This window comes from Aspergillus tanneri (assembly GCF_003426965.1).
Source record: "Aspergillus tanneri strain NIH1004 chromosome Unknown AapTan_4_pilon_pilon_pilon, whole genome shotgun sequence".
NCBI classification, from domain to species: domain Eukaryota; kingdom Fungi; phylum Ascomycota; class Eurotiomycetes; order Eurotiales; family Aspergillaceae; genus Aspergillus; species Aspergillus tanneri.
The window spans coordinates 2,444,301-2,469,679 of NW_022984631.1; the positions used below are offsets into that span (position 1 = coordinate 2,444,301).

Sequence of the window (25,379 nt, forward strand, 5' to 3'; positions counted from 1 at the left end):
AAGCTTGTAAGCAGCTACACTGCTAACTAAGGAGTGTAAAATGGGAGAATTATCTAATCCAGTAATAGTGGTTGGCTAGTTACAGGACGAATAACCCGATAATAATAGAGTGGCGAGAACGCGTGACGGGCGGGTTTAGTGCGTTTGTAAAGTGGAAAATAGCAAGGCTAGTCTCTCTCCAGACTGGTTAGTGTTTGCCTCAGCCGGTCGAATCGTCAGTAGGCATGAAGAGAGAGAGCTATCTCCATTACTGCCACTGTGCTTTCTGACCTGTCCAGCTGATAGATTATGGAGAAAAAATAAATATTTTAAAAAAATTTAAATAAAAAAAAAATTGATACCCAATGAAACAACATGTTCCCTAAACACCTAAGAAAGCAAATAATACTCATGGGTGTTGTATGACATACTATATGCACGGTTTTTGGGGGGATGGTTTTAATACTACGAAAATGGTAAACAACCTTAGCATAATCTGGATGGATGCAGACAAACATTGCTAGGTAATCCGGCATGTATGCTTGTTACTAGGCGCCATGGTCAATCCATATGTAACTTATAATATACTCACTAGATGGACAAGAGCATGGTTCCCTCTCAGCTTCTTTCATTCATTTGTTTTCGTTCTTTTTTTTACCCTTGGTAATGTCTCAAATATGGACAGCATACCAGAGAGGGATAGATCAGATGGCTTCAGGTAAGTGGGCACAATATATGTAGGCAGGTCCATACTTACATACACATACCTTAGGTACCAACAGCATGTTTTAGATCACCCGGACACTCGGGTCTCCAAGGTGGCACAGACTTAACGATTCGGGATAGCGCCCTTGACTTGAGAATTGAATTAGTAGTTTACTCCCCTCTCCAAAAGCCTGGGATGGGATATTTTCAGTGCTACTGCTCCATGGCACCTGATTTGCTCACATAATTCATAAGGATATTTATGATATCATTGGCTGTGCCTGTTATATGAGTGAAGAATACTAATTATCCTACCCCTGACAGTCAGCTCATTTCAGCTACCTATGCAGGGCGCTAGGTATATGATCCTTGCAATTCGAGAACACTAAGAAAAGAAGTATTATTAGTACAAATCTGGAAGGTCGCTACCAGAATGTCATTGTCGTCATCCATTTTTGTGTCGCCATGATCGGACACCTGTACGGAGTAGAATTCCACATATAAGTAAACAAATGATCTATCTTCTCGTCCGGGACAAGACTAGGCCCAGTTGATATCCCTGCAAACACACTCAATAGATCGGTTCTGGATTGTCCAGTAATCCATCATCCCATCCAGTGGCTCATGCAGCACAGCTCAGACCATACAATCCAATCAAACCTGTAGAATCAGTCAGTAAGGCCACCGACCTTCAAATATGAATTCTGATCCATCCGAATATCTATAGGCTTCAATCATTTCCTCTGAGATATATCCAACTTCTGAGTCCCTCTCGGGTATGGACATGCGTATGCCTAGTAGGTAGTTGTGCTGCGTATAGAATATCATGGTACACAATCACCATCTGGATGACTTACTCTGTAACTATCATACTTTCCAACAGTTTACCGCGCAGATGGTAGTCGACCCATTAGGGCGTTTAGCTTCTAGTCCGGCTACCCCACAATTCTCTAGTCCACTCTGGAATTGACTCTTTGGAACATGACCATATCATGGTATGATGATGGACAGCTTTTCATGAAAATATTCGACTGAGCCTCCATTCCAATCCCTGTTATCATTGGGCATGAATATTGACTTCAACCTGGTTAGACCCCTCCCAAAAAAAAAAAAATTCATCCATGGTCTAGGTATCCAAGTGGACTAAATACCGATCTAAATAATAATATGGAAATTAAACTGACAAAAGACACCCTGGCGCGACAAACGTCTACGTACTACCTACTTGGCGGTATGATCATTTCTCTCAAGGCACATACATCACTTGGGTCAAAAACTACAAAAGACCCCCAGGAAAAAGAAAAGAAAACGTTAAAAACTTCCGATTCGCATCCAAATCAAATCATACTGGGGGAGAAAAAATAATACGACCGTTGGAGGTGGATATACATACATACATACAGTTTGAAAATCTGCAGTATCGTATCGATTTTTTTTTTTGACATTTCTCTCCCAAACCTACTTCGCCAGATTTGCCTCCAGAGCCACCAAGCTTAGCAGTTTTTTTGGGTCAACTAGTCCGGTCTAAGGTAGTGTGTTCTTGACTTCACACCGTCATTCTTCCTCGACCTGACTGTCAGTCCAGTTACTTATTTGTATTTCCCAAGATCATTACCTCTCGTGTGTCCTTCTTTTCCCTCTGTCTCTCTCCCTTCCTCTCCCTGTTCACGTTCTTTGACTTATTACTCTCCCATATTTTTGGGTGTGCAACTTTCGACCTTGTTTTGATTTTGCATCTCAATATAGCCAATAGTTAATTCACGCGTATTCTTTCTCTTGTACTTATTCTATAAAGTTTCTTTTTTAAATATTTCCTTTTTGATCCCTTGTCCTGTTCGTTTCTTTTTTCTCTTTCTTTTTCTGCCCCTCTTCCGCTCTTTTTTTTTTTTTTTTTTTTTTTTGGTTCATTGGATTAGAACCGTCTTCTTTATAAGAGACACTGAAGAGTTACAGAGTATTATAACTAGAGGACAGGAAGAGAATCCTTCCCACGTGTCTGTCGATCCCTTCAGAATCCCTAAAACCCGGTCCCTTCTCGATCAACGGACCCTTGTCGCTATTCACCTCCAGTCGTTTCCGATTCGAGTCCGCTGCCATCCCCGATATCTGCCGGATAATTTTTTCGTGTTCCTCGGTCTCAGCGGAAGAACACAATCGCTGTGTCATGGAAATACCTTGATGGTTTTTGAATATTGTGGACCCTGTAGGAGGACTGTTCATGATGAGCTCTCATTACGCCACCCGTGAGCTGTTGGAGTACCTTCGCATCGGGTATCCAATTATACTCCTTTTGGTTTTTGCATCGGCTTTTGTTGCCAATTCTATCCTAGCTGCCAGAAATGTCAACAAGAATTCATCTGCTGTGCGGATGGGTCCCGGGGGAAGACCACTTCCAAAACGATCAAGAAGCTCCGCAATATTTGTTAAGCCACCCCAGCCCTTTTCGCGGAATGCCAAATTGCTGTTCAAATGGCTGTCCGTGGTAATCCTAGTGACTTTGGTTGCGGATGCCGCCATAAACATGGCCCATGTCATGGTTTCCAGGTCCGAGCAATGGTGGTGTGGTCAGTCTGTGGTGGTAAGCATCCTGCTACCTCTCATCCTTGATCGGTTGCACAAAAACCTTCAAGTCAATCGTCGCAACATCTAACGGTCTGCAGATCTACATTGTAGGATCGTTCTTCGACTATTCAATCATCCTGGTCTCATTGTTGGATACGGAACCCTCCCCAACGTTTGCGCAATTCATCCCTTGGTCAATTGCTATCCCTATTGAATTGGCTATTTTGGGCGTCTCCCTCTCGATCCATACCGATGCCCATTATGAACCTGTTGTGGGCAACCCCATTGGCGGTCGTTTGCGCAAGGGTATAACTCCGTGGGAGTCAATGGGGCTGGTTTCTAATTGTGTCAGAATATTGGTCCTTGCTATTTTGGTTACGACCTATTTGTTTAAAACAATGAACATAAAGACCAATGTGCAGAAGCCTCAGAGTCATACCAACACAGCCACAGAATCCACGGGATTACTTGATTCTTCCCACGCAGAAAATGGAGATGGCTATGGGTCTGTGTCCAAAAATGGCCAGCAGCCTCCTAAACCTGCTGATGATCCATGGGTTCGGCCCACTACTGTCCCATCCACTAGCTGGTGGGAGTATCTAAGTGGCTACTCTCTATTCTTCCCATACCTTTGGCCGTCCAAATCTCGTCGGCTACAAGGAATTGTGGTGATCTGCTTCGTGTTGATTATTTTGCAGCGCGTCGTCAACGTCCTGGTTCCTCACCAGGTTGGTGTCATCACCAATGCATTGTCTAAAAAGGATGACGAATTCCGCGTTCCATGGGTTGGGATTTGTCTGTATATTCTCTATCGGTGGCTGCAGGGCAGCCAGGGCCTCATTGGATCATTGCGGTCCAGTCTGTGGATTCCGGTGAGCCAGTACTCTTATATGGAGCTTTCGACGGCGGCTTTTGAGCATGTACATGGCTTGAGTCTTGATTTCCATCTAGGGAAGAAGACTGGTGAAGTACTCTCTGCACTGAGCAAAGGTAGCTCGATTAATACGTTTTTGGAGCAAGTCACGTTCCAGGTTGTGCCAATGCTGCTGGATCTCTGCGTTGCAATCGGGTACATGCTCGCTGTACTTGATGCATACTATGCTTTAGTCGTCACTATTGTTACTTTTTTGTACCTCTACGTCACTGTTCGCATGGCTCAATGGAGAGCGGAGATTCGCCGACAGATGGTGAATGCATCACGGCAAGAAGATGCTGTAAAGTAAGTTCAACAAAAGTCTTTCTCTGATCCTGTCGGTCGACTTACACTCACCTCCATTAGGAATGATTCGATGGTCTCCTATGAGACAGTAAAGTACTTCAATGCGGAGGATTACGAGTTTGACAGGTACCGGGGTGCCGTAGCTGATTACCAAAAAGCAGAATACCATGTTCTGTTCTCTCTGAACCTGATGAATACATCTCAGAATACTGTGTTCATGCTGGGTCTGCTAGTCGTATGCTTCATTGCCGCTTACCAGGTCTCCCTTGGAGAGCGAAATGTCGGCCACTTTACAACGCTTCTCACGTACATGGCACAGTTGCAAGGGCCGTTGAACTTTTTCGGCACCTTCTACCGTTCCATCCAGTCTGCCATGATCAACTCGGAGCGTTTGTTAGAGCTGTTCAGAGAACAGCCCACTGTTGTTGATAAGCCTAATGCTGCACCTTTGCCTGTGTGCCAAGGTGACATCAAGTTTGAGAATGTTGGATTCTCCTATGATACTCGAAAACCAGCCCTCAATGGACTAACATTTCACTGCGAACCCGGAACAACGACTGCTCTGGTCGGCGAATCTGGTGGAGGGAAGTCAACGGTTTTCCGCCTACTTTTCCGCTTCTATAATGCTGAGAGTGGGTGTATTCGAATTGATGGACACAATGTCGAAAGAATCACGATTGACTCACTCCGGAAACACATCGGCGTCGTACCGCAGGACACTGTCCTTTTCAATGAGACTTTGATGTACAACTTGAAATATGCCAACCAAGACGCGTCTGACGAGGATGTTTACGAGGCTTGCCGGGCTGCCAGCATCCATGATAAAATTATGTCATTCCCTGATGGTTACAACACCAAGGTGGGTGAGCGTGGTCTACGGCTGAGCGGAGGCGAGAAGCAACGAGTAGCTATCGCTCGTACTATAATCAAGAACCCCCGCATTATCCTCTTGGATGAGGCAACAGCCGCTTTAGACACAGAGACGGAAGAACACATTCAAGGTGCGCTATCCACACTTTCTCGTGGTCGTACTATGCTCGTAATAGCCCATCGACTAAGCACTATCACTACCGCGGATCGCATCTTGGTACTACACGAGGGACAAGTTATCGAAAATGGCACCCATGATCAATTACTGGCCCTAAAAGGGCGATATGCAAGCATGTGGCGAAAGCAGATCAAAGCACAAGTGCTTCAGGATCGAGCCCAACGCATGCGGAGTGCATCCACTACCAATGCCATGGGAGATGACAGCTCTAGCCAGTCGGATGAAGACCGAAATGGCAATGTCCAAGCCGCTACTGCTCGCCAGGCCCAGTCTCATTCTCCCAGTACGATCGGCGACGACAGCCGAAAAAGTTAATACATAATTCAATGGGTATTATTCTCGTCGTGTTACATTTATAAAGAGAGGACAACTTTAGAATGAGTGGGCGATATACCATTCTCGGGGTTTAAAATAAGCATTCTGGGCTTTTTTCCCTTTCCTTTCCGTTTTTCTCTTTTCCTTTTGGACTTGCGCACTTTAATCTTTTTCGTTCCTTTTTTTTTTTGGGGGGAGGGGTGGCGTTTTTGAGTGAAACATGATCTACGCAGCACTCTTGTGGTGTCAATTCATACGAAACCTGGCGGGTAAGAAGCAACAAGTATCTTCTTAATTTGGGCTGGATGCGTGAATTAAAGTTCCCTAGACCAAATGCTTTGAATATGATTATGACGGTCGTCCATAGTCTGTCTTATACAGGATTGATAGGTCTTGCTTTTATCAGTATTGTTATTATTTATTCATTTATTCGCTTAAAACATATATATAAGTAACTCCAACTGAGGTCTAAAATAATCTACTGTCTTTAGAGAGATGCATGTACATAGGGGCACAAAAAAAAGTACCCATACTGGGAATCGAACCAGGTCTCCCCAGGCTTGACAACAAGTGGGGATTGGGGTTACTATTATACATTGTCTGATTGGCCTCTGACGGATTTTAGTCAAATGCTGATTTCACTTCCTCATATGTCATCAGATGATCCAGCTTTGCGAATTGCTCCCATCCCCACACCGTCATCCCCGACAACAGAAGGCCATCCCTTGTTCGGGTAGGTTAACTTTCTTGAATTCCATATCGGTGGTATCAGCGGACATTTATAATTCTATACTCATATGACCTCGATAATGCACCCTCCCTCTCCCCAGCTTCTTCGAGCATTGCGCTCATCCATCGCAATCAAGCACACCACCAGAGTCTGCGCAAGCTCTTCTCGACCTACATTTTCGAGTCCACAATTTGTCCAGCTCAGTCGCAGCAGTAGCAACTATTCCCGACCGACTCGGATGATCCCTCGCACACACAACAGACCAGCAGACCTTGACCGCGGCCCACCATCGAAAGAGGATACTCAGACGGACTTTGCAGCACTCAACGTCCTAGCGGATGTCCCGGCGCCGACGACCGCCATTGACACCTGTCTTGACAATGGATTCCATCTAAACAATGGTCTCAAGGTGAGGGATGGTTCGGGGTTGCTGCTTGTTGGAGGCGAGGCGTTCGCATGGAATCCATGGAAAATTACCGGTGGGAGCAAGGCCGATATGGTGAATAAAAAGGGCCAATTTGAAGTGGACGAACAGGCATGGGGGATTTTAGGGCTCGTGTGGCCTCGTCCGGGTATGTTAAAGTCAGAAGAGCTTCCTCTTTTCTTCTTATGCGGTCTCGTGGCTAATATCGTGTGTATACGTGTAGATTTATTGATTCTTGGTTTGGGAGCCTCCGTGTTTCCTCTGTCCCCCGAGACGAGAAGACATATTAATTCTCTGGGCGTTCGTGTGGAGGTAGTTGATACTAAGAATGCTGCGGCGCAATTCAATCTTCTGGCGACAGAGCGCGGAGTCTCGGAGATTGCTGCGGCTATGATTCCAATTAGTTGGAAGGGCTGGTAGTTCCAGATGCTGTCTGAACTGGAGGATATACTCTTATTGTATATTATGAAATGGCTATGAATTCACGGCACCCGAGAGGGACCATACGCAGTACGCGTCAGTAGTGCTGGTGTCAGCTCTGCAGGATCGCATACAGATGGTTCATTTGTTTTTAGTAATCCCTAGTTATGCAACGGCCTTTGCAAGTAAATCAAAAAAAAAAAAAAAAAAAAAAAAAAAAAAAAAAAAAAAAAAAAGAGCCAGGGTAGATTCAGCTGACCTCGACGATACTATTCAAATATGTGACCCCTATTGGCTAAACATGAGCTCCATGTGATTGGCTGTACAAAAAAACGTGACGTACCAGGCCCCCCGTGCCAAGCCATACCCAATACAGCAACTCCCTCAGCTGGCCCAGCCAACGACTCCCTCTTTTATTCCCTCGTCCATGTACTAGGCTAGAGGTGCGGAGTACATTTGGGCCTTCATTCTTTTCTGCATCGTCGTCTCCTCCTGATAAGCTATCCGAATAATGGCGCGAGATGACCCTCTCCTAGCGCCGCGACCCTCCTCCGAGAACTCCTCTGTTCGGAATGCCGAGGAGGAAGATGCCCTGCTAACCGGAGAACACACCCGTCGTGAGCATCGACAGAGTCGGTGGACATTCTGGAAAGAAGTCGGTCTTTTTACTTGGGCATTGATAGCCACTATCGCCGTAGTGGTTCTCGCCGTCGTCTTCCAACATGAAACAAGTCGAAATGGCGACGGCACGAAGCAGACTTGGGGCCCCGGAGGTAAACCGACTGGCAAGCGCAACTTGATCTTCATGGTCTCCGATGGGATGGGTCCGGCCAGTCTCACTATGACTAGGAATTATAGACAGTATACAGAAGGGCTACCGGTCGACAGTACCCTCGTACTCGACAGTCACATCATTGGCACCTCTCGAACGCGGTCCTCTTCCAGCCTTGTAACCGATTCAGCGGCGGGAGCTACAGCCTTCTCTTGTGCATCCAAGAGCTACAACGGTGCGATATCCGTCCTTCCGGACCACACGCCTTGTGGTACAGTCCTCGAGGCGGCTTCTTTGGAGGGTTACAAAACCGGCCTCGTGGTAACCACTCGTATCACCGATGCAACCCCGGCCTGCTTCGCCGCGCACGTGAACATGAGACAATATGAGGATCGAATCGCGGAGCAAGAGGTGGGCGAACACCCGTTAGGACGTGTGGTGGATCTTATGCTTGGCGGGGGACGGTGCCATTTCCTACCCAACACGACTGAAGGGAGCTGTCGAGGTGATGATCGTGACCTGCTTGGTCTAGCGAAGGAGAAGGGGTTCCATTACTTGAGTGACCGGGAGGGATTTGATTCTCTGAATCACGGGTCGGAGGCTAAGTTGCCGCTTCTCGGTCTCTTTGCTGAGAATGATATCCCCTTTGAGATCGACCGTCGCAGCCAAACTGACGTCTATCCGTCGTTGGAGGAGATGGCCCGTACTGCTCTAAACACTCTGAGTCAGGCTACGGCCGACAGTGAGCAGGGATTCTTTCTTATGATTGAAGGATCTCGTATTGATCATGCCGGACACGGTAACGACCCAGCGGCACAGGTGCACGAGGTTCTGGCCTACGACAGGGCGTTCGCCGCCGTTCTAGAGTTCCTTGAGCGAGATTCGACACCGGGCGTGCTTATAAGCACTTCTGACCATGAGACTGGCGGTTTGTCAGGAGCACGACAGCTTCACACCACATACCCTGATTACAAATGGCTCCCCGGTGTCCTCGCGAATGCAAGCCATTCCTCCGAATATGCCAACCAAAAACTGGAGGAGTATCTGTCCAAAGAGACGGACCAGTCCAAGCGCCAAGATTTTGCTCGGAGTCTTTTGGAGAAAGCACTAGGAATCGTCGATGCCACCGACAAAGAAGTGAATTCTCTTGTGGACCGCAACTCACCGGTTTATCCCCAATATGTGTTTGCGGACATCATCAGTCGACGAGCGCAGATCGGTTGGGCGACCCATGGACATTCCGGTAAGCGCTGCCTCTTACCCGTGTTTAATTAATACTAACCCATCCAGCTGTCGACGTCAACATCTATGCCTCATCCACCAAAGACGCCTGGCCTCTCATAGGCAATCACGAGAACACAGAAGTCGGCTCTTTCCTCGCAGACTACCTCAATATCGACCTGAACTCCGTCACTGAGCGACTCCGTGCGAGCTCAGAATCGTCTCCATCAGAAATCAAGAACAAAGACTACCAGTTTACCTGGCTGGGCGATCCCCTCGGCGAAAACGTCCGAACCGAAGGACTGGACACATATCATGGAGATTTCCGTAAACGGTCTGTTGAGACAACAGGTTCGGAAGGTTGTACCTGTGGGGAGACCCATTAAGTAGATAGTTCGCTATTGCTATTTCTATACGATGTTATTTATTTCTATTGGATTTCGGGGATAGGAACGGCGTTTTGGATTATTATTAAACTATACAAGAGAAGAGCTGTAATTACATGTCATACACGCCAGTAATTCCTACTCTACTGCTTACCTACTTATATACTCAAAGGCGAAGAACATAAGCAACCACACTCGACTTCCGATCCACAAACAACCATATGGACTTACTGAACCACCCTCACTTACCATATCATACCACACCATAAGTAGGCACCTATGTAGATAGATATCTTTAATAGCTACAGTTATACGAAGTACCTCTCACCTACCACCTCCTGACCAGCTAGGTACATGTACCAACATGAATACCGCAAAAACAACCCGGATCCTGACCAGCCCACCCAATAACATTGACCTCGATACACGGCGCACAAGTAAGCGGCGGAGTAAACGGGAGGTCATAATCCCGGCGTTGAACCGGGTCGTTAATACGATTAAGTTCGTCGAGTATGCGCTGGCAGAAGAGGTAGAGGTAGAAGGATATCCGGGTGCAGGAGGGACATAGGGATACGGTGTAGAGGCACATTTTTTTTTCTTTCTTTCGCCTTTTGCTTTTTTGTTCTTTCGTTTTGATTCGGTGGGTTGGTTCAGTATATTTACTTAGCCTTTGGTTTTGTTCTTGATATTGATATGATATTGGTATTGATCTTGATTCTGATCTTGGTATGATATTGATTTTTGTGGGAAGGGTGGCAGATCCTATTTTCTGTAGATACTTATCTGTTTTATATAGAGTAAGGTGGATGAGGATTGATGATTATGGTTGATGATCTTTATGCGAAGCGTGATAATGACAAGAAGTAGATTATAATAGATCATTCAGGGTATTATACTCATTAACACCGCAGATGCAGATAGCTAACAATCAACCAGCATGACAAAGACATGCTAATCACGCCCAACATCCGAAGAAGACAAGGGTATTAAGATGGTTCCGGTTTTCTTGAGCCAAGTAACGCTTTGCCTTCCGGTGCGCCAAAAATCATAAGGCAAATAAAAATAGGTAATAACATCAGGACATCCAATCAGAAAAAAGAATAAAAATATTATGCTGGTATAGGGCAAACCAAAACCAGGTCAATGATAAGGGGTCTCCCTCCAGGTATAGAACATGATCTTGCAATCACCCAAGATGAATTAAAGATGCGCCAATGAGGTAAGGAACCCCCAGTCTTGGGTGGGATGTGAGGGAGAGTGAGATAACGGCGGCAAAGAGAGGGAATAAAAATAAAGAATATCCAAAAGAAGAGATGCGGGGGGAACAGGACGATCCAATATGAAAAACAAGAGTTCTACAGGTCAATATGTTCACAGGGCAACCAGCACAACGATCGCCACCAGGACAGCAAGGAATGAGCTGCGCAGAACACGCTCGCTAGCGGAGGAGGCTCCATTCGAACCAGTAGTGCTGCTATCATCAGAGCCACCTTGGTTGAATCCAGAGCTGCCAGAGCCGCCCGAGCTGCCACCGCCCGAGCTGCCGTTCGAGCTTCCAGGTTCATTGCCGGATCCACCACGGTTCTCGGGAACCGTGTTGTTGCCAGTCGCAGTGCCCGTGGCCGTTCCGGAAGACTTGGGCTTAACATCCATGTCGAGACCGCTAGCGCCGAAGGAGGCTAGCACAGTTTTGTTGTTAGTGATCTGGATGGAGCTTTCAATGCCATCACTGTTGGTGAAGATGTAGGCCTTGTCTCCCTTCTTGACGGCATCCTTGGGGGGGTCGTAGCATTCCACCTTGATCTCTCCAAACGTAGCGTAGTAGTATCCCTTGTCTTTGATATCCTCGCTGTCCCAGTCAATTTCACCACCGGCCCACGCAATTGTTCCCGCGGCGTTGCTGGCTTGACCGGCGGGCCACAGCGAAAGTTGCATTCTCGACGGAGTCTGGGGGTATTGGTAGCGGTTGCTGGTTTCATTCCAGGTCGATTCACGGGTCAAGGTCCGCTTGACATCGCCGTCAACCGACCAAGTGATCTGGTCTGGCTTCCAGTCGATCTCGTAATCATGCCACTGCTCGAAAGTATTCGAATCCACCGATGCATTTGCGCCATGGCCATCTAGACGTGGGGTTAGTACCAGGTATTCACAGAAAAAAGGAGGTGCTCAACCTACAGTCCAAAATACCCTGGAAGTAGTAGTTGGTCTGTACATTCGCCAGATCACTGCCGACAAACTCGAAATCGATCTCATCTTTGACGTCCGAAAGCAGGATAAAAGCAGAGACCACACCAGAACCACGACTACTCTTGATCTTGCCGGAAATCTTGCCGTACCAGATATAGTGGTTGTTGGCGAACAAGCTACCCACACTCTCCTTGGGCATGGTAAGGAGCAGGTTGCCATCCTCCACCTTGGGGAATCCGCTGTAGACCCAGTCGCTCTTCGACGCATCACCCAGATATTTGGTGTTCATAGCGGCGCTATCCAAGTTGTCCCACTTGTACGTCTGACTCTTGCAGACGGGCTCGGGGGCACAGGAATCGAGAGAGAAGGAGGTCAAAGGATCGCAACCTCCCAAGCAGTAGGCACCCGTACCGCACTCACCATATTCTATAGAGAGAACCGTTAATGCAAGAAAGAGGGAAGTGCAGGAGAAGAGACTCACGGGAGCAGCAAGGATATTCCTTGGGGCATTTCGAACCGGCGCCGCACTTAGGGGGGTCGGCAGCCCAGACGGAGGTTGCTGCCAAAGTGGCCAGCAAGAACGACGAAACCAAGCGCACCATGATGAAGGGATGTATAATTACAGCGACGGAATTATACAATTGGATGGTATAATGCTCATATGTCGAGGAAGAAAGGGGAATAAAACGAATGCTCGATGCGGCGCTTAAGACCTGAAAACACAGGAGTGGAAGCGTTAGCACCGTCTCGGTTTTAGGGTGAAAGTAAGAGGAACCATGGAACGAAGCAGAAGGGACTGTAGATAGGGCAAGTGCCGCACCTTGGGTCGAGGGGCTCACTGAAATAGCCGTATAGTACTGATATCCAATGAGATGATGCGAATGCAGCCAAACGAGAGAGGGAGAAAAAGTGCAAAAGGAAGAAAGAGGAGGGGAATGGTCAACGAGTGCAAGCTCCCTTTCTTGATTCCTTTTCTAGACTTTTTTCTCTTGAAGTGCTAAGTGTCGCAGGAAAAAAAAAAAACGAAGGAAATTAGTTGATGGTCCTGGGGAGGAAAAAAGGAGGGGGGAACCGCAGAATCAAATAAGAAAGCAAGCACGGCCAATAATGCAAAATATTAATTGCTGGTGAAATTGATTAAAACGGCAAAGACTAGCTAGAGACTAAATAATAGTGGTCGAGCTAGTGACGTTTCTCCGTTTCCATCCAGACACCGGATATGCCACGAGACGATCCTCTCCAAGGTGTGCCATCCCATGCCATGTCATGCGTTCGTCCACGTAAAGTCATCCAGGCATGTGGGAAGGGCTCTCACCATCCCCGGAAAGGGCAGCCCTTGATATTCGATTCCTGTCTGCACATCTGTGTGTCTGTTTGTCTATCTCCCTACTGACTGTCTGTAAATCCCTGGTGCGGGAGATCCGGGGACTCCGTGCATGCAGACACCTCAGGCACCAGAAAAACCACCGTGTGACCATACTACGAAACGCAGTTGTATCACCGCCCAAAGTTAATGTCGCATGTCGTCCAATCGATGCTCGGCTGGTATAGTGTCTTATCGGACACTGCCAATTGGCAGTAGTTAACCCAAATAGGGATGAATAATTCTTCACTAGCTGTGCCTGACTCCCTGCTAGGAAACCCACTACAACTACCGGGGAAGCACCGGAGAACTGGGTGTAAGTTAGCTCCGTCCGTCTGCACGTCCATTGATCAATGGATGGATTTGAACAATGGGATTTTGAAAATAGAATCCTAACGGCAAGAAGAGTGATAGCACCACATCCCCAAATTAACCACGCATGCGTACTGGGCATGTCTCACAGCTATACTCCGTCCACCAAGAACCGTTCACACATGTCTTTGCTTTGAGCCAATGGTATGATGCGCAGACGAATATCAGTGGTTCTGTCTGGGACATCTCAGGCACTGTGTGATATCATCCGATACCGTCAAATCCAAATCCATTTCTTTATTTTGCCTCCCGTGTCGTAGGGCAAGATCTAAGCGACCCTCCGATCAACCAGCAGTTTTTTGTATTCTACTCCGTACTCCGTATAATTACTGTCCTTTCTCTGGATCGGAAGGAGTTGGTAACCGTTTTACGGGCCACAATCCGGTTGGTGAAAAACCAGGGGAGGATATCTAGCCTGTATTCCCCAAAAAAACAGCGTTTTACTGCCCGGTTTCTTGGTTTGTTCTTTCAAAAAGGCACTAGGTAAAGGAAGCTACAGCTCTACCAAAAAAAAATAAAATAAAAAGGTATTTTTAGAAAGCAGGATTGCCACCTCTCCTCCTCGGTACAGAGTTGCGGAGAGTTAACTGATAATATCATTTAACTAGGAATGAGAGAGGTGCTGTATTTGATTTCTAGGTATACAAACGTGTTATAATACTACATGATGACCAAAACAATAACGGAGTATTTATTGAATAAATCTCCCCCATCAAAGTCAATCCTGCCCATCGTCGACTCCATGCTTTCAGGCGCATGACAATCACAGAGAATCTACTTATCCCACTGAACCTTATCCAATAGCTAATTACTCCTTTTTGTTGGTGTGAGGGTCTTTATCCAGGGTAACGGACTCCTCTCAACCTGCAGCACTTGCAATTTTGCTTCTGCACATGGACAGTCTGAACTACTTGCCGACTCTGAAGAAGCTCCCTTGTAAGCATAGGTAGAGACTTGGTCTCTTTTATGTAGTACAAACATTCTCGATGATGTCAGTTAGTGTAGTGATAGTTACTCCGTATATCCTCCTTTCCCCCCTGTTTACGAGTATTTATTTATTTATTTATATTCGATATTTTTGGAACATCGCGTCCAACCAAAAACAATCGATCTTCATCGACTGATCAGTTCACCTTCTCCTGGCCTGCCGTTTGCGGAGTCACATCAATCAAAATACTCGGCAACGCAAGGGGCACTCCCTCCCATCGATCTCGACGGCTCCGTACTTCCTCCTACATGATCACTAAAGGTTCTGATGTATGTGCTTATATTCCTGGGCAATGCAGAGTCGATTCTGCAGGCTGTTATTCTCCTTTCCCAGATGCGGTTATTCGTTTCATTCAGCCTGTATGAGCCTGGTCGGTCGGGTTAGGACATATCCGGTCATCACGTGATGACATTCCCTCGGAGGAAAACAAACAACACGGGGGCAAATCCACCGTAACACACGGGGGACATGCCATGAACAAACCAAGGAGTAGTACTATATAGGCGAATTGGCGAAACCCTCACTTCCGGAACCAGTGGGGATGCCCAGATACCATGGAGTACGTACTCCGTACTTGAAGTTGGCACCACTTAGCTATCCACCGTAGGAGTCAAGAGCCAGAACTCAGCCACTTATTCGGGAGTATAGCTACGAGTCTAAGACGGTATTAGCCCTAGCTCCGCTTGGGGTTTCTTCATAAGTCTGTTCATCGCAATTTTACCTTTTGGAGATCTTTATAAGGATTTGTTGTTCTTCTCGTTGCTCCTTTCTTCGAACCTTGCCACACACAGCTTGCTTGCATCCACTGAGCTTCTCCCCTCGCTGGGCGGAGGGGATTTGTCATTGTCCTACCTACCCTGGTTAGTGTCATTGAATTTGCCGAACAGGTCTTCTCCCAAGCTCTTGGCTGTTTGCCTGCAGAATGTATCGGATTGGAGTAGAGGTCCCACTCGATATGTTACCTGTGCAAGAAATAGTCCGGCTTGCGTCGGTGCCCAGTACTTGGGTACTATTCTTTGTTCAATCAGCGTATGCCAATCAATTGTACTGTGTTAAGACACGAGCTACCTGCTACACATCGCTTGACACCTTACCTTCTCATCAAGACGGTACCACACGTTTCAATTTATGAAAGTTTTATCTCGTCAACAATGAATGTCAGCATCTTTCATTTGACTCTGTTCAGTATGTTAAATGCACTGCCATCAGCCAGTGACATGTTCCATCGGTTATCCGAACGGATCACACATCGGAGATATGCTGTACAACTACTTCGTACATATAAAGAGATACGCCGTGGGACATTTAATGCCTATGCAGCCGTTAGAACACCATATACACTACCCAGTACTCCGTACTCCGTGCTCTCAGAATGTAATTTGTGTTCCGTCCTAGCTAGTTTGATATCCTTACTGCAGGTAAAGCAAGTGACCGAGGTCCAAACTAGATAACTTTCCTACGCAGGACAGCCAAAATAACAAGAAAGGAAACAAGATATTAGCTACCCAGTCTTTTACACCGATACAGTTGCCCAGCCTGAGCTGTCCCGTAATGGCTTTCTGCTTCATCCTTAGCAGCGCTAACAATGAGCGGTCCTTGGTTGTGATGTCGCCAAGCACTATGAAAACTGCCAATAAATAGGTGTTGTACTTGTAATGCCTCGCTTGAGATCGAAAGTCGGTCAAGATTCAAGGTTTATTTAATATCCAACTCCCTGCTATTCAACAAGAATATAGTCGTGATTCTGTGCGCGCAATCCCAGGCGGTCAACTATCTTGGTTTGTTTAGTTCCCCCTTTCGCATCGCCGAATACATGAAAGGATCTGGGCAGGTCGTGCGCCATGGCGTAGCCTCATAACTGAAGTTGCCTCCAGATGGAGGGGATTACGACGTGAGACCCCTTCTGTATTATGTCAAGTGTTTGAAAGACGCTGTGCGGTGAGATTGAGATGACGTAAAACATAGGAAATGGATAAGTAGTCAAGTATTAATACCCTAAACCAATATTTACTAACGATATTCAAGTATGATATCAATGGAATAGGCACTCATCCAAGGACATTACCGCACTATTCATAATTAATACATATTTAATAACATATGGTATATTCAGTCTCTAACCATAGCTAGCATGAAGGTTTATTCACTATATCAATGACCTACATATCATTTTCATCATAGCCCTCAAAAATAGTTCAAGCTTAAATAGCAAAAATGTGAAAAGCTGACCAATGTTCTGGGCTTGTAGCTCAGGGGTAGAGCGCTCGCTTCGCATGCGAGAGGTCAGGGGTTCGATTCCCCTCAAGTCCAAGTTCATTTTTGGTTTTTTAAAACTTTTTTACTTACTATATATATTGTATACTTTTTATCGTTCGGCTTTCTTTCTGTTATTATTTATTTATTATCTCTGTCGACTTGGATGTAGATGTAAGGCTGTGTCTTTGGAACTACAATTAGTGCTAGAGTCTAGAGGCTGCGTGTAACATTGTTGTTCTTTTGTTTGAAATGGAATAGATCTCTAAGGCTTACCTACCTTTTAAGGTTACCTGAGTTTTTCCATCCGTTGTGCTTAAATAGTGGGCTTTAGTGATATCTATGATCGAGAATACGCTCTGTCAAGTTGTTTGTGGCTTACTTATGATTATCCTGCCCTATTGTCTATTGCAGTATATATATCGTTTCTGTATGCAGGTAGACATTTGATATTCATGTGCTTCCTGGGCAAGAAACACCTAGACGTCTCTATCCGTGCGAACCAGAGAAATAAGGTATAATTCAATGGGACAGTGTGAGATGCTGTTGTATTGATCAGACTAAATCGCAAAAGCCTGGGTTTCTCCCCCAACCTGCTGTATTGAGTTTAGCGAGTTGGATTCCCCAGCTTATTCCAGATATCTACAAAGTACTTCAATTCCACTCGTATATGGATATGGTTTCTCTGCTGACATTCTATGTTTGGTTTAGGTTATGACCCAAGATACTTGATTCTATAACTCTGAGTTTGCTGTTTCTCCTCCAACCTGCCATATAAGCCTAGTTTACTGAACAACGCACCCAGTCATGTTGGATGGTACCGATGGATATGACCCGCAACGACGCCATAAAAACTACATATACAAAGAGAAATCACCCTCACCCCCATCATTATGTCCGCCAGCCCCTCCATCGCTTCTCCATAAGATTAATAAAATCATGGGGGTAGACGACACCAACAAACCCTCCATTGCCCGCTTCAGCGCTGCAGACCCCTCCACCACACCGGAAAAGCTCATTGCCACCATTAACCGCGACGGCGGGGTGATTGTTGAGGGACTCATTTCTCGTGAGCTCGCAGACCAGATTAAAGGAGATCTCAAACCGCACTTCGAAGCTGACACTCCCGACAAATACGGGTTCTTTCCGGCAACTACCCAGCGCGCCACCGGCTTGTTGGGAATTTCCGATGCCTGTGTCGAATTAGCCTGTAACCCGCTCTATATCGCCGTAGCCAATGCTCTCGTCTCCTCGAGTCATACCTTCTGGAGGGGTGACCATCAAGAGACTGTAAGCGGAAAGCCTATTATTTCATCCACGGTGGGGTTTCGAGTGAACCCGGGGGGTCGGCAGCAGGTGCTGCATCGAGACGACAAGTATATATGCATTCCCTTGTCCTGATATACTCGCTTGGGTCACCCGTTAGCTGACCGGCATGAAAGCGACTATCACCCACACGATAAAGAGCTGCCCGTGATGATGGGCTGCGTCACTGCGTTGACGAAGACGGTCAAGGAGAACGGCGCCACGATTGCGATCCTGGGCTCTCATCTATGGGGTCCAGAGCGCCAGCCACTGGATGAGGAGGCTGTTCCTGCCGAGCTCGAGCCTGGCGACGCATTCATCTTCTTGGGAAATGTATATCATGCAGGTGGGGCAAATACTACCAAGTACGTTTGGCTTATTATCTCCTGCTTAACTCAGCTCCCTTCTCGTGGATGAGAAACTAACCTAGTCTTTCTTTATAGAAATGAATGCCGCGAAACAGTGGGTATATTCCTCTGCAAACCCACGCTGCGTCCAGCCGAGAACCAGTTCTTGATGGTCCCACTGGAGAGAGCAAAAAAGCTGAAGCCCCAGGCACAGAGGTTATTAGGGTACGGACTTTGCGAGCCGGGAGTAGGCTTTATGAACTATCAGGATCCGATGAGGGTGCTTTTTGGGGTAGAGGACGAGGAAACCGTCAATATGTAATAATCAAGATCCGGCGCGAGACCGGTTTCTCCTATAGAAAGAGAAACGCAGAATATTTCAATCTAGGACACACGGAGACGACTTCCTAGAACACAAGGAAAGGCCCAATATGTTGCTCATTTTCTCGAGCGTACGTTATCCATTTCCACGTCCTTTGAGATTCTGTTCTTGCCCAGAATGCGCGCAAAAACTGTAATGCGGAGTGATTGCACCAGAATCCGCTTGTGGTGATTGCTTCCAGGAAAAGTGCCTGGATTATGGATTGTCCATGTTCATCTGCTCCATACTCCGTACCGGCGATGAAGAGCGGGAAGAAAATATTGTGGGAGAATATGCGAGTTGGCCCGACTGCAATGAACTGGATCTCGTCGAAGAGAAGGGAAATATAATAACCGATTGCTTGTGATGCCTCCTCTACGGATGCGAGGGCTTGATAGCAGTATATCAGAGAGGAATAGTAATGCGCTCGTATGACAGCTTCAAACTTTTTCCGTGTGTGCTCCTCCCCTGCCGAGATTGAGGTGGTCCCGGTGCACGTCTGGGCGTAAGCCTGTTCAATCTTGGTTCTCCAGATGATCATGTCTATGTCTGGAGGTCGACGGCCCTTTCGTGATAGATCGTAGCGTTGTCTCTCCACTACGGTGATTTCACGGAGCAAGGATGTGAAGGCCCAGAATTGACCCTCAAGCAATGATGGAGGGGGCAGTGGAGCTATTGTCCCCTGTCCTCTTGTAAAGACAGAAAAGTTGCCAAAAGTCTCAAGATCAGCCACTTCCTTGACCAAAAACTTTGCAACAGGGCCTTGGGGGTCTTCCTGCCGACCGCGCAACCTTTGTCTATCGATAATGGCGCGACATGCGCGCAGATGAAGACTCCAGTCTGTCGAGTATGGGACGAGAGTCTCCCCATAGCACAGGACGAGCATCGTGGCAAGCATTTCAATCAGAGACGAACCCTCCGAATTATCATCCTCTGTGGCGTAATCACGGCCCAACTCTGAACGTATCTTATTATTCAAGGCGCAAAGGCTTGTCTCCCGAAGATTGTGATTGATCTGTAAAAGGGCCTGTTTTTCGCTATCCCCACTGGCAGACGTGACGGATAAATGAGCGGCAGCAAGACCAAGGACCGACAAGCGAAGACAAAGAGATTGCTGCGCAAACGGAAGAACCATACTTCGCCAGGGATTATTTGAGCTATCGAGCCATGTCAGTCTGGCGGCAACCTCGATGTGAAAATGATTGAGCAGATTGTCAGACAGAGCAGCCGATGAGCAATGATTGACGATATCTAGATCATTCGTCGGACTGGGGATGAGTGTGGAGGAGCTCCGAGGGGGGGATTTGCAGCGGGTTAAGGTAAGGGTGCCAGGATCATGGCTACTAGTCGGGTTGTTGGGTGAGCTGGGTGCGTCTGACAGCCTCTCATGGTCCTTGGATTCACCACACAGTGGCACTGGGTGTGTCCTACCAGCGAGCTTTCCTCTACTTGCCACACCCTGGTCCCATTTGAGGGGCATTCGATCAAAACCAGGACAGCAGAGCCCTCGACTGATGCATTTTCGACATCGTGGGATGCTTCGGTCACACTTGATGCGTCGCTTGGTACAGAAGCGGCAGTCTAAGGAGTTCAGAGATAATCTCCGCGGATGCATTGGCAGCTGCCTTACCTTTGGATGCTATTTGGCGATTAGAGGGTAGGGAGTCCAAGCGAATATTCTTCCTCATACTGATTGATCGTGAGTCAGGCGGAATAAGAGAAGACTCAAGGTTAAAACGAAAAAGTATAATAATATCGTTCCAGACTCCTTTCTCCAAGGTCTGACTAACTTAAACTAACTAATAATGAAAACTAGCCTGCAATGTACCCCGCACGAAGAAAGTCGGCCCCATCCGAACCATACAAAATCCATTTCTTTCAAGGAGATCGATTGATTGATTTTGATTGATAGATAACCAAAAAATTCAAAAGTAAATTCTTGGACTTGAGGGGAATCGAACCCCTGACCTCTCGCATGCGAAGCGAGCGCTCTACCCCTGAGCTACAAGCCCAGACTTTGGGCAAGTGGAGACACCTTTTCTAGGACTGATAAGTTTGGTAAATCTGACCGAATAGATTTAGAAACTGGGTGGATTAACGTAACAACAAGGTAGGCAAAAGTCATATTCTTCCAGCAGTCCTAAACAATCTGGACATTTCCGTACATGAAATACAAACCCTCTTGATTGCCATATTGCTGTTCTAGCCCCTTGAACGACATGGTTCCAACCTACATACAAATCATGCTTGGTTTCAATACTCCGTTGGCTTTGTCTTTTTCAATTTTTTTTGTTCATTTCTTTGGAAAAAAAAAAAAGTATCTCCCCTTCCTGTAATGCAATTCCTTCATATTGATTGAAAAGATCTGGACTAGTGTAGAGTGAAAACCCTATAACTATCGAGAGCCTATAATGAGCCCTGCTGTCTTTCGTCTATGGCTACCTTCCGATGATATCAGCGCATAGATCGTTTCATGAAGTTCTTATTGTTCATGCTGGGGCGAGACATATCCCTGACGAGGACCAACTCTTTCTCGCAGGGGTCTGAGGAATAAGTCACCGAAACCCCACTGTAAACATTGCGGCCGTCTTTCCATCTGTTGAATACCTCCAGAACTTTGCGAGCTACGGAGGTGCTCGTAAAGACAGCAGTTGCTATGTCTCAATTAGTTGAATGTACACCGTGGTATCCAAGTAGGAAACTCACCGTTTCCAGAATTGAAGACCCAGAGGAAGTCAATGTTTCCAGGGCCTGCCAGAGTACGGATGTCCTGCTTCCATTTCTCCGGCGACATGTTTTCAGCAAATAGTCTCTTTCTTGCAAAGGACAGGCGACGACGCTCGCGGATTGGCTGGTTCATCCGACGGAGATCTTCGTTCCAATCAATAATCTCGGCCAATTCAACGTGATATCCGCACCCAAAGCGTCCAAAGCCGAGCATCTGCTCCATTTCCTGGTTGGACTTCAAAAAAGCGAGTGCCTGAGATGCATGCTGGAAGGTTACCCGTGTTCTTCCATTGGTCTCCAGGCGGACATCCTGCAATGGACCTTCGTGGATACGGGTGGTGATAAACTGAATAACGTCCTTGGAGATTCTTCCATAGATGCGGATAACACCCGCCTTGGCTTCTGGAATCTCGGACACTATGGTCGAAGAAAGTGCAACCACGGGTGGATCGGGAAGTTGGGGATCACTGCCATCATCACTATTTTGGCTCTGTCTGGAGACAGAGGCCGAAGTGAGGGACACGGGCGACATGTACTGCGCTGTCTCTGGGCAGTAGACCTGGAGGCCAGAGGCGGAACTAGCAACTGTGCCCGCAATCTGGGCCCAGCTTCCAGGATGAGGGGCCTGTCCATCACGAGAAATCTTCCGCAGCGCACTGATTTGACCGCTGGTTTTCTCTTTCTGAACCTTCTCGACTTGGTTCATGAGGTCAGCGACGGCCTGCTTCTGAAGTGTGCTGTGAATGCTGGACTGGCTATTCATGGTGCCCGGACAGTTTTCATCCTGCTAGAATGACTTAGTTTTTGGAGATTTGCTCTTAGAAGCTGGCCGGGAAGTCTCACCACGTCATCAAAAGCGTAGTCAGAAGCAGAAAGTTGATCAGCGCCTTCGGAAAATGCGTTGACAATCATGACGCTCAGTTTTCCAAGTTCATTGGCAGCTTTGTGCTGCTCGTGCTTGCGGAACTACTTCAAATCAACACTTGCTCCATATGGGAATAGGGCGACTGGTCTCTTACATGGCATGCAATGCGATTGAGGTGATTCAAGGCCTCAGCCATGGCCCCATCGACGGAATAAACCACCATTGTGAATGTGATCCTAGATAAATCTGGGAACAACCGACACAGTTATCAAGCTAGGTGGTATGGCACCCTATAAGGTACTCGTGTGCGGAAGTATACGCGAAGGGCTCTGATTCTGAACTAATTAGTGCGCGATGAGCTCGTGTACTGGAAGATCTTGAAGAGCTTTTAGAGCCACATACCTTCAAAAGCCTGGACAAGGCTTATTTATCAGATCCTCAGGATAGCAAGGGAGAGGAGAAGATGAAAGATGATCTCTTTCACGAATACAAGAAGTATAGAAGAAATGAGGTTTTGGAAAAGCAGACAAAGAAAAAGAGTCTAGCCAGAAACACAAAGTGATGAAAAATTAACAGGACATAGCATGTGCAGGAAGAGCGTGACAGAGGCGTTCGTGTTCTTGCCTTACTCTCACTGGGGGGAAACAAGACGACCTTAAGCAGATACTGTTGTGAGAAGAAAGAGTGTAGAGGCAGAGATTGTAGGTTGATAATAGTAAGATGGAATGCAAAGAAGGAGAAATGATGGGAGTAGAGGGGCTAGACAGACAATTGAGAAGAAAGAAAGGGGATGAGAGAATGAGGAGGAATGGAGCAAGAAGGGAAGTACTGGTTGTTGTCACCTGAGAGGGAGAAAGTGAATGAAAGTGAGAAGATTCCAGTTTGACAGTAGTCTCAGGAGGCAACTACATGGAAATTGGTCCGACTCCCAGTTGTGTGCGCCAGGAGGGCACAGCATATTATCTTCTTGGTGTCCTGACGACTAATATTTTATGATTTGTACCGTCTCCCTTCCTTATAAAGTATAAGCCGTTAGATTTGGACCACAAACATGGCTTGATGGGTATCTGGAAGCTCGAATTCACCTTGGTCTCTAAGCCATTGTATCCATGTCAGGTGAGTCCCAACCACCTTTATATAACAGGTTGCTACTACATGGGGGCTTATGCGCTTTGACCAGACATGGCAGACTGTTTTAATATAAAGACACAGTCTCGTAAAATCGTAAAATACAGACGTGAATCGATTTGGCCCAGGCCCACTGGAACTAGAGCATGAGTTCCTCCTTGCCTGCAGTCTTTCTTCACAGGAAAATCTAGCCTCAAGGCAGAAATATGATAAGATGATTGAGGAAAAACAATAAAAATTGGATTCTTGTGAAAACAGATATTGGAAAATCATTGATACGAATATACAAGATAATTTCCTCCTCGATGCATATACATTCTAGCTCATGCTCCAAATTCAGGTCAATACCAAATGCTACCAAGTAGCCATTCTGGTAAGATTGCGGGTCATTTTTCATTAGATCAGATTTCATATCTCATATTTTGGCACTGAGTCAAGCGGAGAGCGGCGGGAAGTTTCTCACGAAGCTGTGCACAGCATTAGTATTCTGTTTAGTATATACCAGCGGAAGATACGAGGATAAAGTATGGGCACAAAACATACTGGGCAGGGCATTCATAACCCCCCGGGTTCTTGTCCAGATAGAGCTGGTGTACTCCTCCGCGTCCCACCATTGAGCTGCAGGTATAACCTGTGTGGAAACGGGTTGCTTGAACCACTCCCGGCTCACCTTCTCCGTCACAGCTTTGGCGATCTGTTCTTGTTCCTCGTTATGCGTGAAGATAACACTGCGGTACTGCGTTCCGACATCGGGTCCCTGTCTGTTCATGGTGGTGGCGTCGTGCATGCGGAAGAAGAACTCCAGAAGAGACCGGTAGCTAACAATATTGGGATTAAACGTCATGTCGACCGCCTCAGCATCTGATTTTAAGATGAGTATATTTGAAGATAGGGACACAAGACCTAGAGTGCGCGAAAACTTACGGCCTGTGTCTCCTGTGCACACAGCTCGATATGACGGGGCCGCCGTAGATCCACCACAGTAACCTACTTTGGCATCTAGAAGACCCTTTCCATTGCCGAAGTTTTTGCGAAATAGGTGTTCCACGCCCCAGAAGCAACCGGCGGCGACGGTGGCCCTTTGCGTAGTGTCCGACATTCTGCGCTCAGATTCTGCTGCTAATGAGAGGAAGGGCGAACTAGTCGAAAAGGAACGGAGAAAACGTGAGAACAAAGTCGAGCCAATGGCTGGAGCAGCGAAAGTCATTGGTTGTTATACGTACTCGAAAAGTCGGCACTCACTGTCCACAATTTTTTTTTTTTTTTTTCGTTTTCGCCGTAGGAGCAGAGGCTGATTTCTCGTAGACAAAGAGAACTGACGAATTGAACTCTTGAGGTGATGCAAGTGGTTTCTCCAGGAATGGATAGAGAAGGAAGAGAAGCAAAACCTAAAGAATTAGACTTGTAGGTATTCGCCGTCAGTTGCCGGAGTCCATGCAGCCTGGAGCTCTACAGCAAATGCCGAATTTGTCATGGTGGGGAAGCTTTTAGTGGCGTCATGCCGAGAAGTGACATAATTCGGACTTCAGTAACTACCAATGTTGCCATCGACTAAGATCAAAGGGCATGATTACAATACAGTAACCAAGCGATTAGCTTTTATAGATCTAGACCATTTCTGAGCGGATAGAATCCTTATACCCTTTTTCTTTTCTTAATTGTAGTGATCCAATTCGAAGCTGTGGGAAAAGAGAGATACAAC

The 25,379-nt window shown here is 46.7% G+C and overlaps 8 protein-coding genes and 2 non-coding genes across 10 annotated transcripts; 5 read left to right on the top strand and 5 right to left on the bottom strand.

Annotated features, from left to right (window-relative positions):
• Nucleotides 1–2,905: 2,905 nt before the first annotated feature.
• On the top strand, nucleotides 2,906–5,828 carry hmt1 (putative vacuolar ABC heavy metal transporter (Hmt1); the record flags this gene model as incomplete). The annotated part of the gene is made up of 3 exons (XM_033570628.1): nucleotides 2,906–3,262; nucleotides 3,345–4,465; nucleotides 4,526–5,828. The coding sequence occupies 3 exons, from the start codon at nucleotides 2,906–2,908 to the stop codon at nucleotides 5,826–5,828; spliced, it is 2,781 nt and encodes a 926-aa protein (XP_033426660.1).
• A 629-nt stretch (nucleotides 5,829–6,457) lies between these two features.
• On the top strand, nucleotides 6,458–7,402 carry ATNIH1004_005990 (Mth938-like domain-containing protein; the record flags this gene model as incomplete). The annotated part of the gene is made up of 3 exons (XM_033570629.1): nucleotides 6,458–6,561; nucleotides 6,820–7,130; nucleotides 7,206–7,402. 3 exons carry the CDS (start codon nucleotides 6,458–6,460, stop codon nucleotides 7,400–7,402), a joined length of 612 nt encoding a protein of 203 aa, XP_033426661.1.
• Nucleotides 7,403–7,913: 511 nt separating this feature from the next.
• ATNIH1004_005991 (alkaline phosphatase) lies at nucleotides 7,914–9,781 on the top strand (the record flags this gene model as incomplete). The annotated part of the gene is made up of 2 exons (XM_033570630.1): nucleotides 7,914–9,417; nucleotides 9,465–9,781. The coding sequence occupies 2 exons, from the start codon at nucleotides 7,914–7,916 to the stop codon at nucleotides 9,779–9,781; spliced, it is 1,821 nt and encodes a 606-aa protein (XP_033426662.1).
• Nucleotides 9,782–11,152: 1,371 nt separating this feature from the next.
• On the bottom strand, nucleotides 11,153–12,570 carry utr2 (putative cell wall glucanase (Utr2); the record flags this gene model as incomplete). Its single annotated transcript, XM_033570631.1, has 3 exons — nucleotides 11,153–11,901; nucleotides 11,957–12,394; nucleotides 12,450–12,570. 3 exons carry the CDS (start codon nucleotides 12,568–12,570, stop codon nucleotides 11,153–11,155), a joined length of 1,308 nt encoding a protein of 435 aa, XP_033426663.1.
• Nucleotides 12,571–16,929: 4,359 nt separating this feature from the next.
• Nucleotides 16,930–17,001, top strand: ATNIH1004_005993. Its single transcript has one exon. It is a non-coding gene; the product is annotated as a tRNA-Ala (tRNA).
• Nucleotides 17,002–17,883: 882 nt separating this feature from the next.
• On the top strand, nucleotides 17,884–18,918 carry ATNIH1004_005994 (phytanoyl-CoA dioxygenase family protein; the record flags this gene model as incomplete). The annotated part of the gene is made up of 3 exons (XM_033570632.1): nucleotides 17,884–18,320; nucleotides 18,387–18,614; nucleotides 18,693–18,918. The coding sequence occupies 3 exons, from the start codon at nucleotides 17,884–17,886 to the stop codon at nucleotides 18,916–18,918; spliced, it is 891 nt and encodes a 296-aa protein (XP_033426664.1).
• An 85-nt stretch (nucleotides 18,919–19,003) lies between these two features.
• On the bottom strand, nucleotides 19,004–20,645 carry ATNIH1004_005995 (Zn(II)2Cys6 transcription factor; the record flags this gene model as incomplete). Its single annotated transcript, XM_033570633.1, has 2 exons — nucleotides 19,004–20,538; nucleotides 20,588–20,645. 2 exons carry the CDS (start codon nucleotides 20,643–20,645, stop codon nucleotides 19,004–19,006), a joined length of 1,593 nt encoding a protein of 530 aa, XP_033426665.1.
• A 252-nt stretch (nucleotides 20,646–20,897) lies between these two features.
• Nucleotides 20,898–20,969, bottom strand: ATNIH1004_005996. The gene has a single exon. It is a non-coding gene; the product is annotated as a tRNA-Ala (tRNA).
• Nucleotides 20,970–21,411: 442 nt separating this feature from the next.
• On the bottom strand, nucleotides 21,412–22,772 carry ATNIH1004_005997 (uncharacterized protein; the record flags this gene model as incomplete). Its single annotated transcript, XM_033570634.1, has 4 exons — nucleotides 21,412–21,611; nucleotides 21,664–22,471; nucleotides 22,528–22,650; nucleotides 22,704–22,772. The coding sequence occupies 4 exons, from the start codon at nucleotides 22,770–22,772 to the stop codon at nucleotides 21,412–21,414; spliced, it is 1,200 nt and encodes a 399-aa protein (XP_033426666.1).
• A 1,364-nt stretch (nucleotides 22,773–24,136) lies between these two features.
• Nucleotides 24,137–24,776, bottom strand: MXR1 (peptide-methionine-S-sulfoxide reductase; the record flags this gene model as incomplete). The annotated part of the gene is made up of 3 exons (XM_033570635.1): nucleotides 24,137–24,144; nucleotides 24,221–24,538; nucleotides 24,602–24,776. 3 exons carry the CDS (start codon nucleotides 24,774–24,776, stop codon nucleotides 24,137–24,139), a joined length of 501 nt encoding a protein of 166 aa, XP_033426667.1.
• Nucleotides 24,777–25,379: the final 603 nt, after the last annotated feature.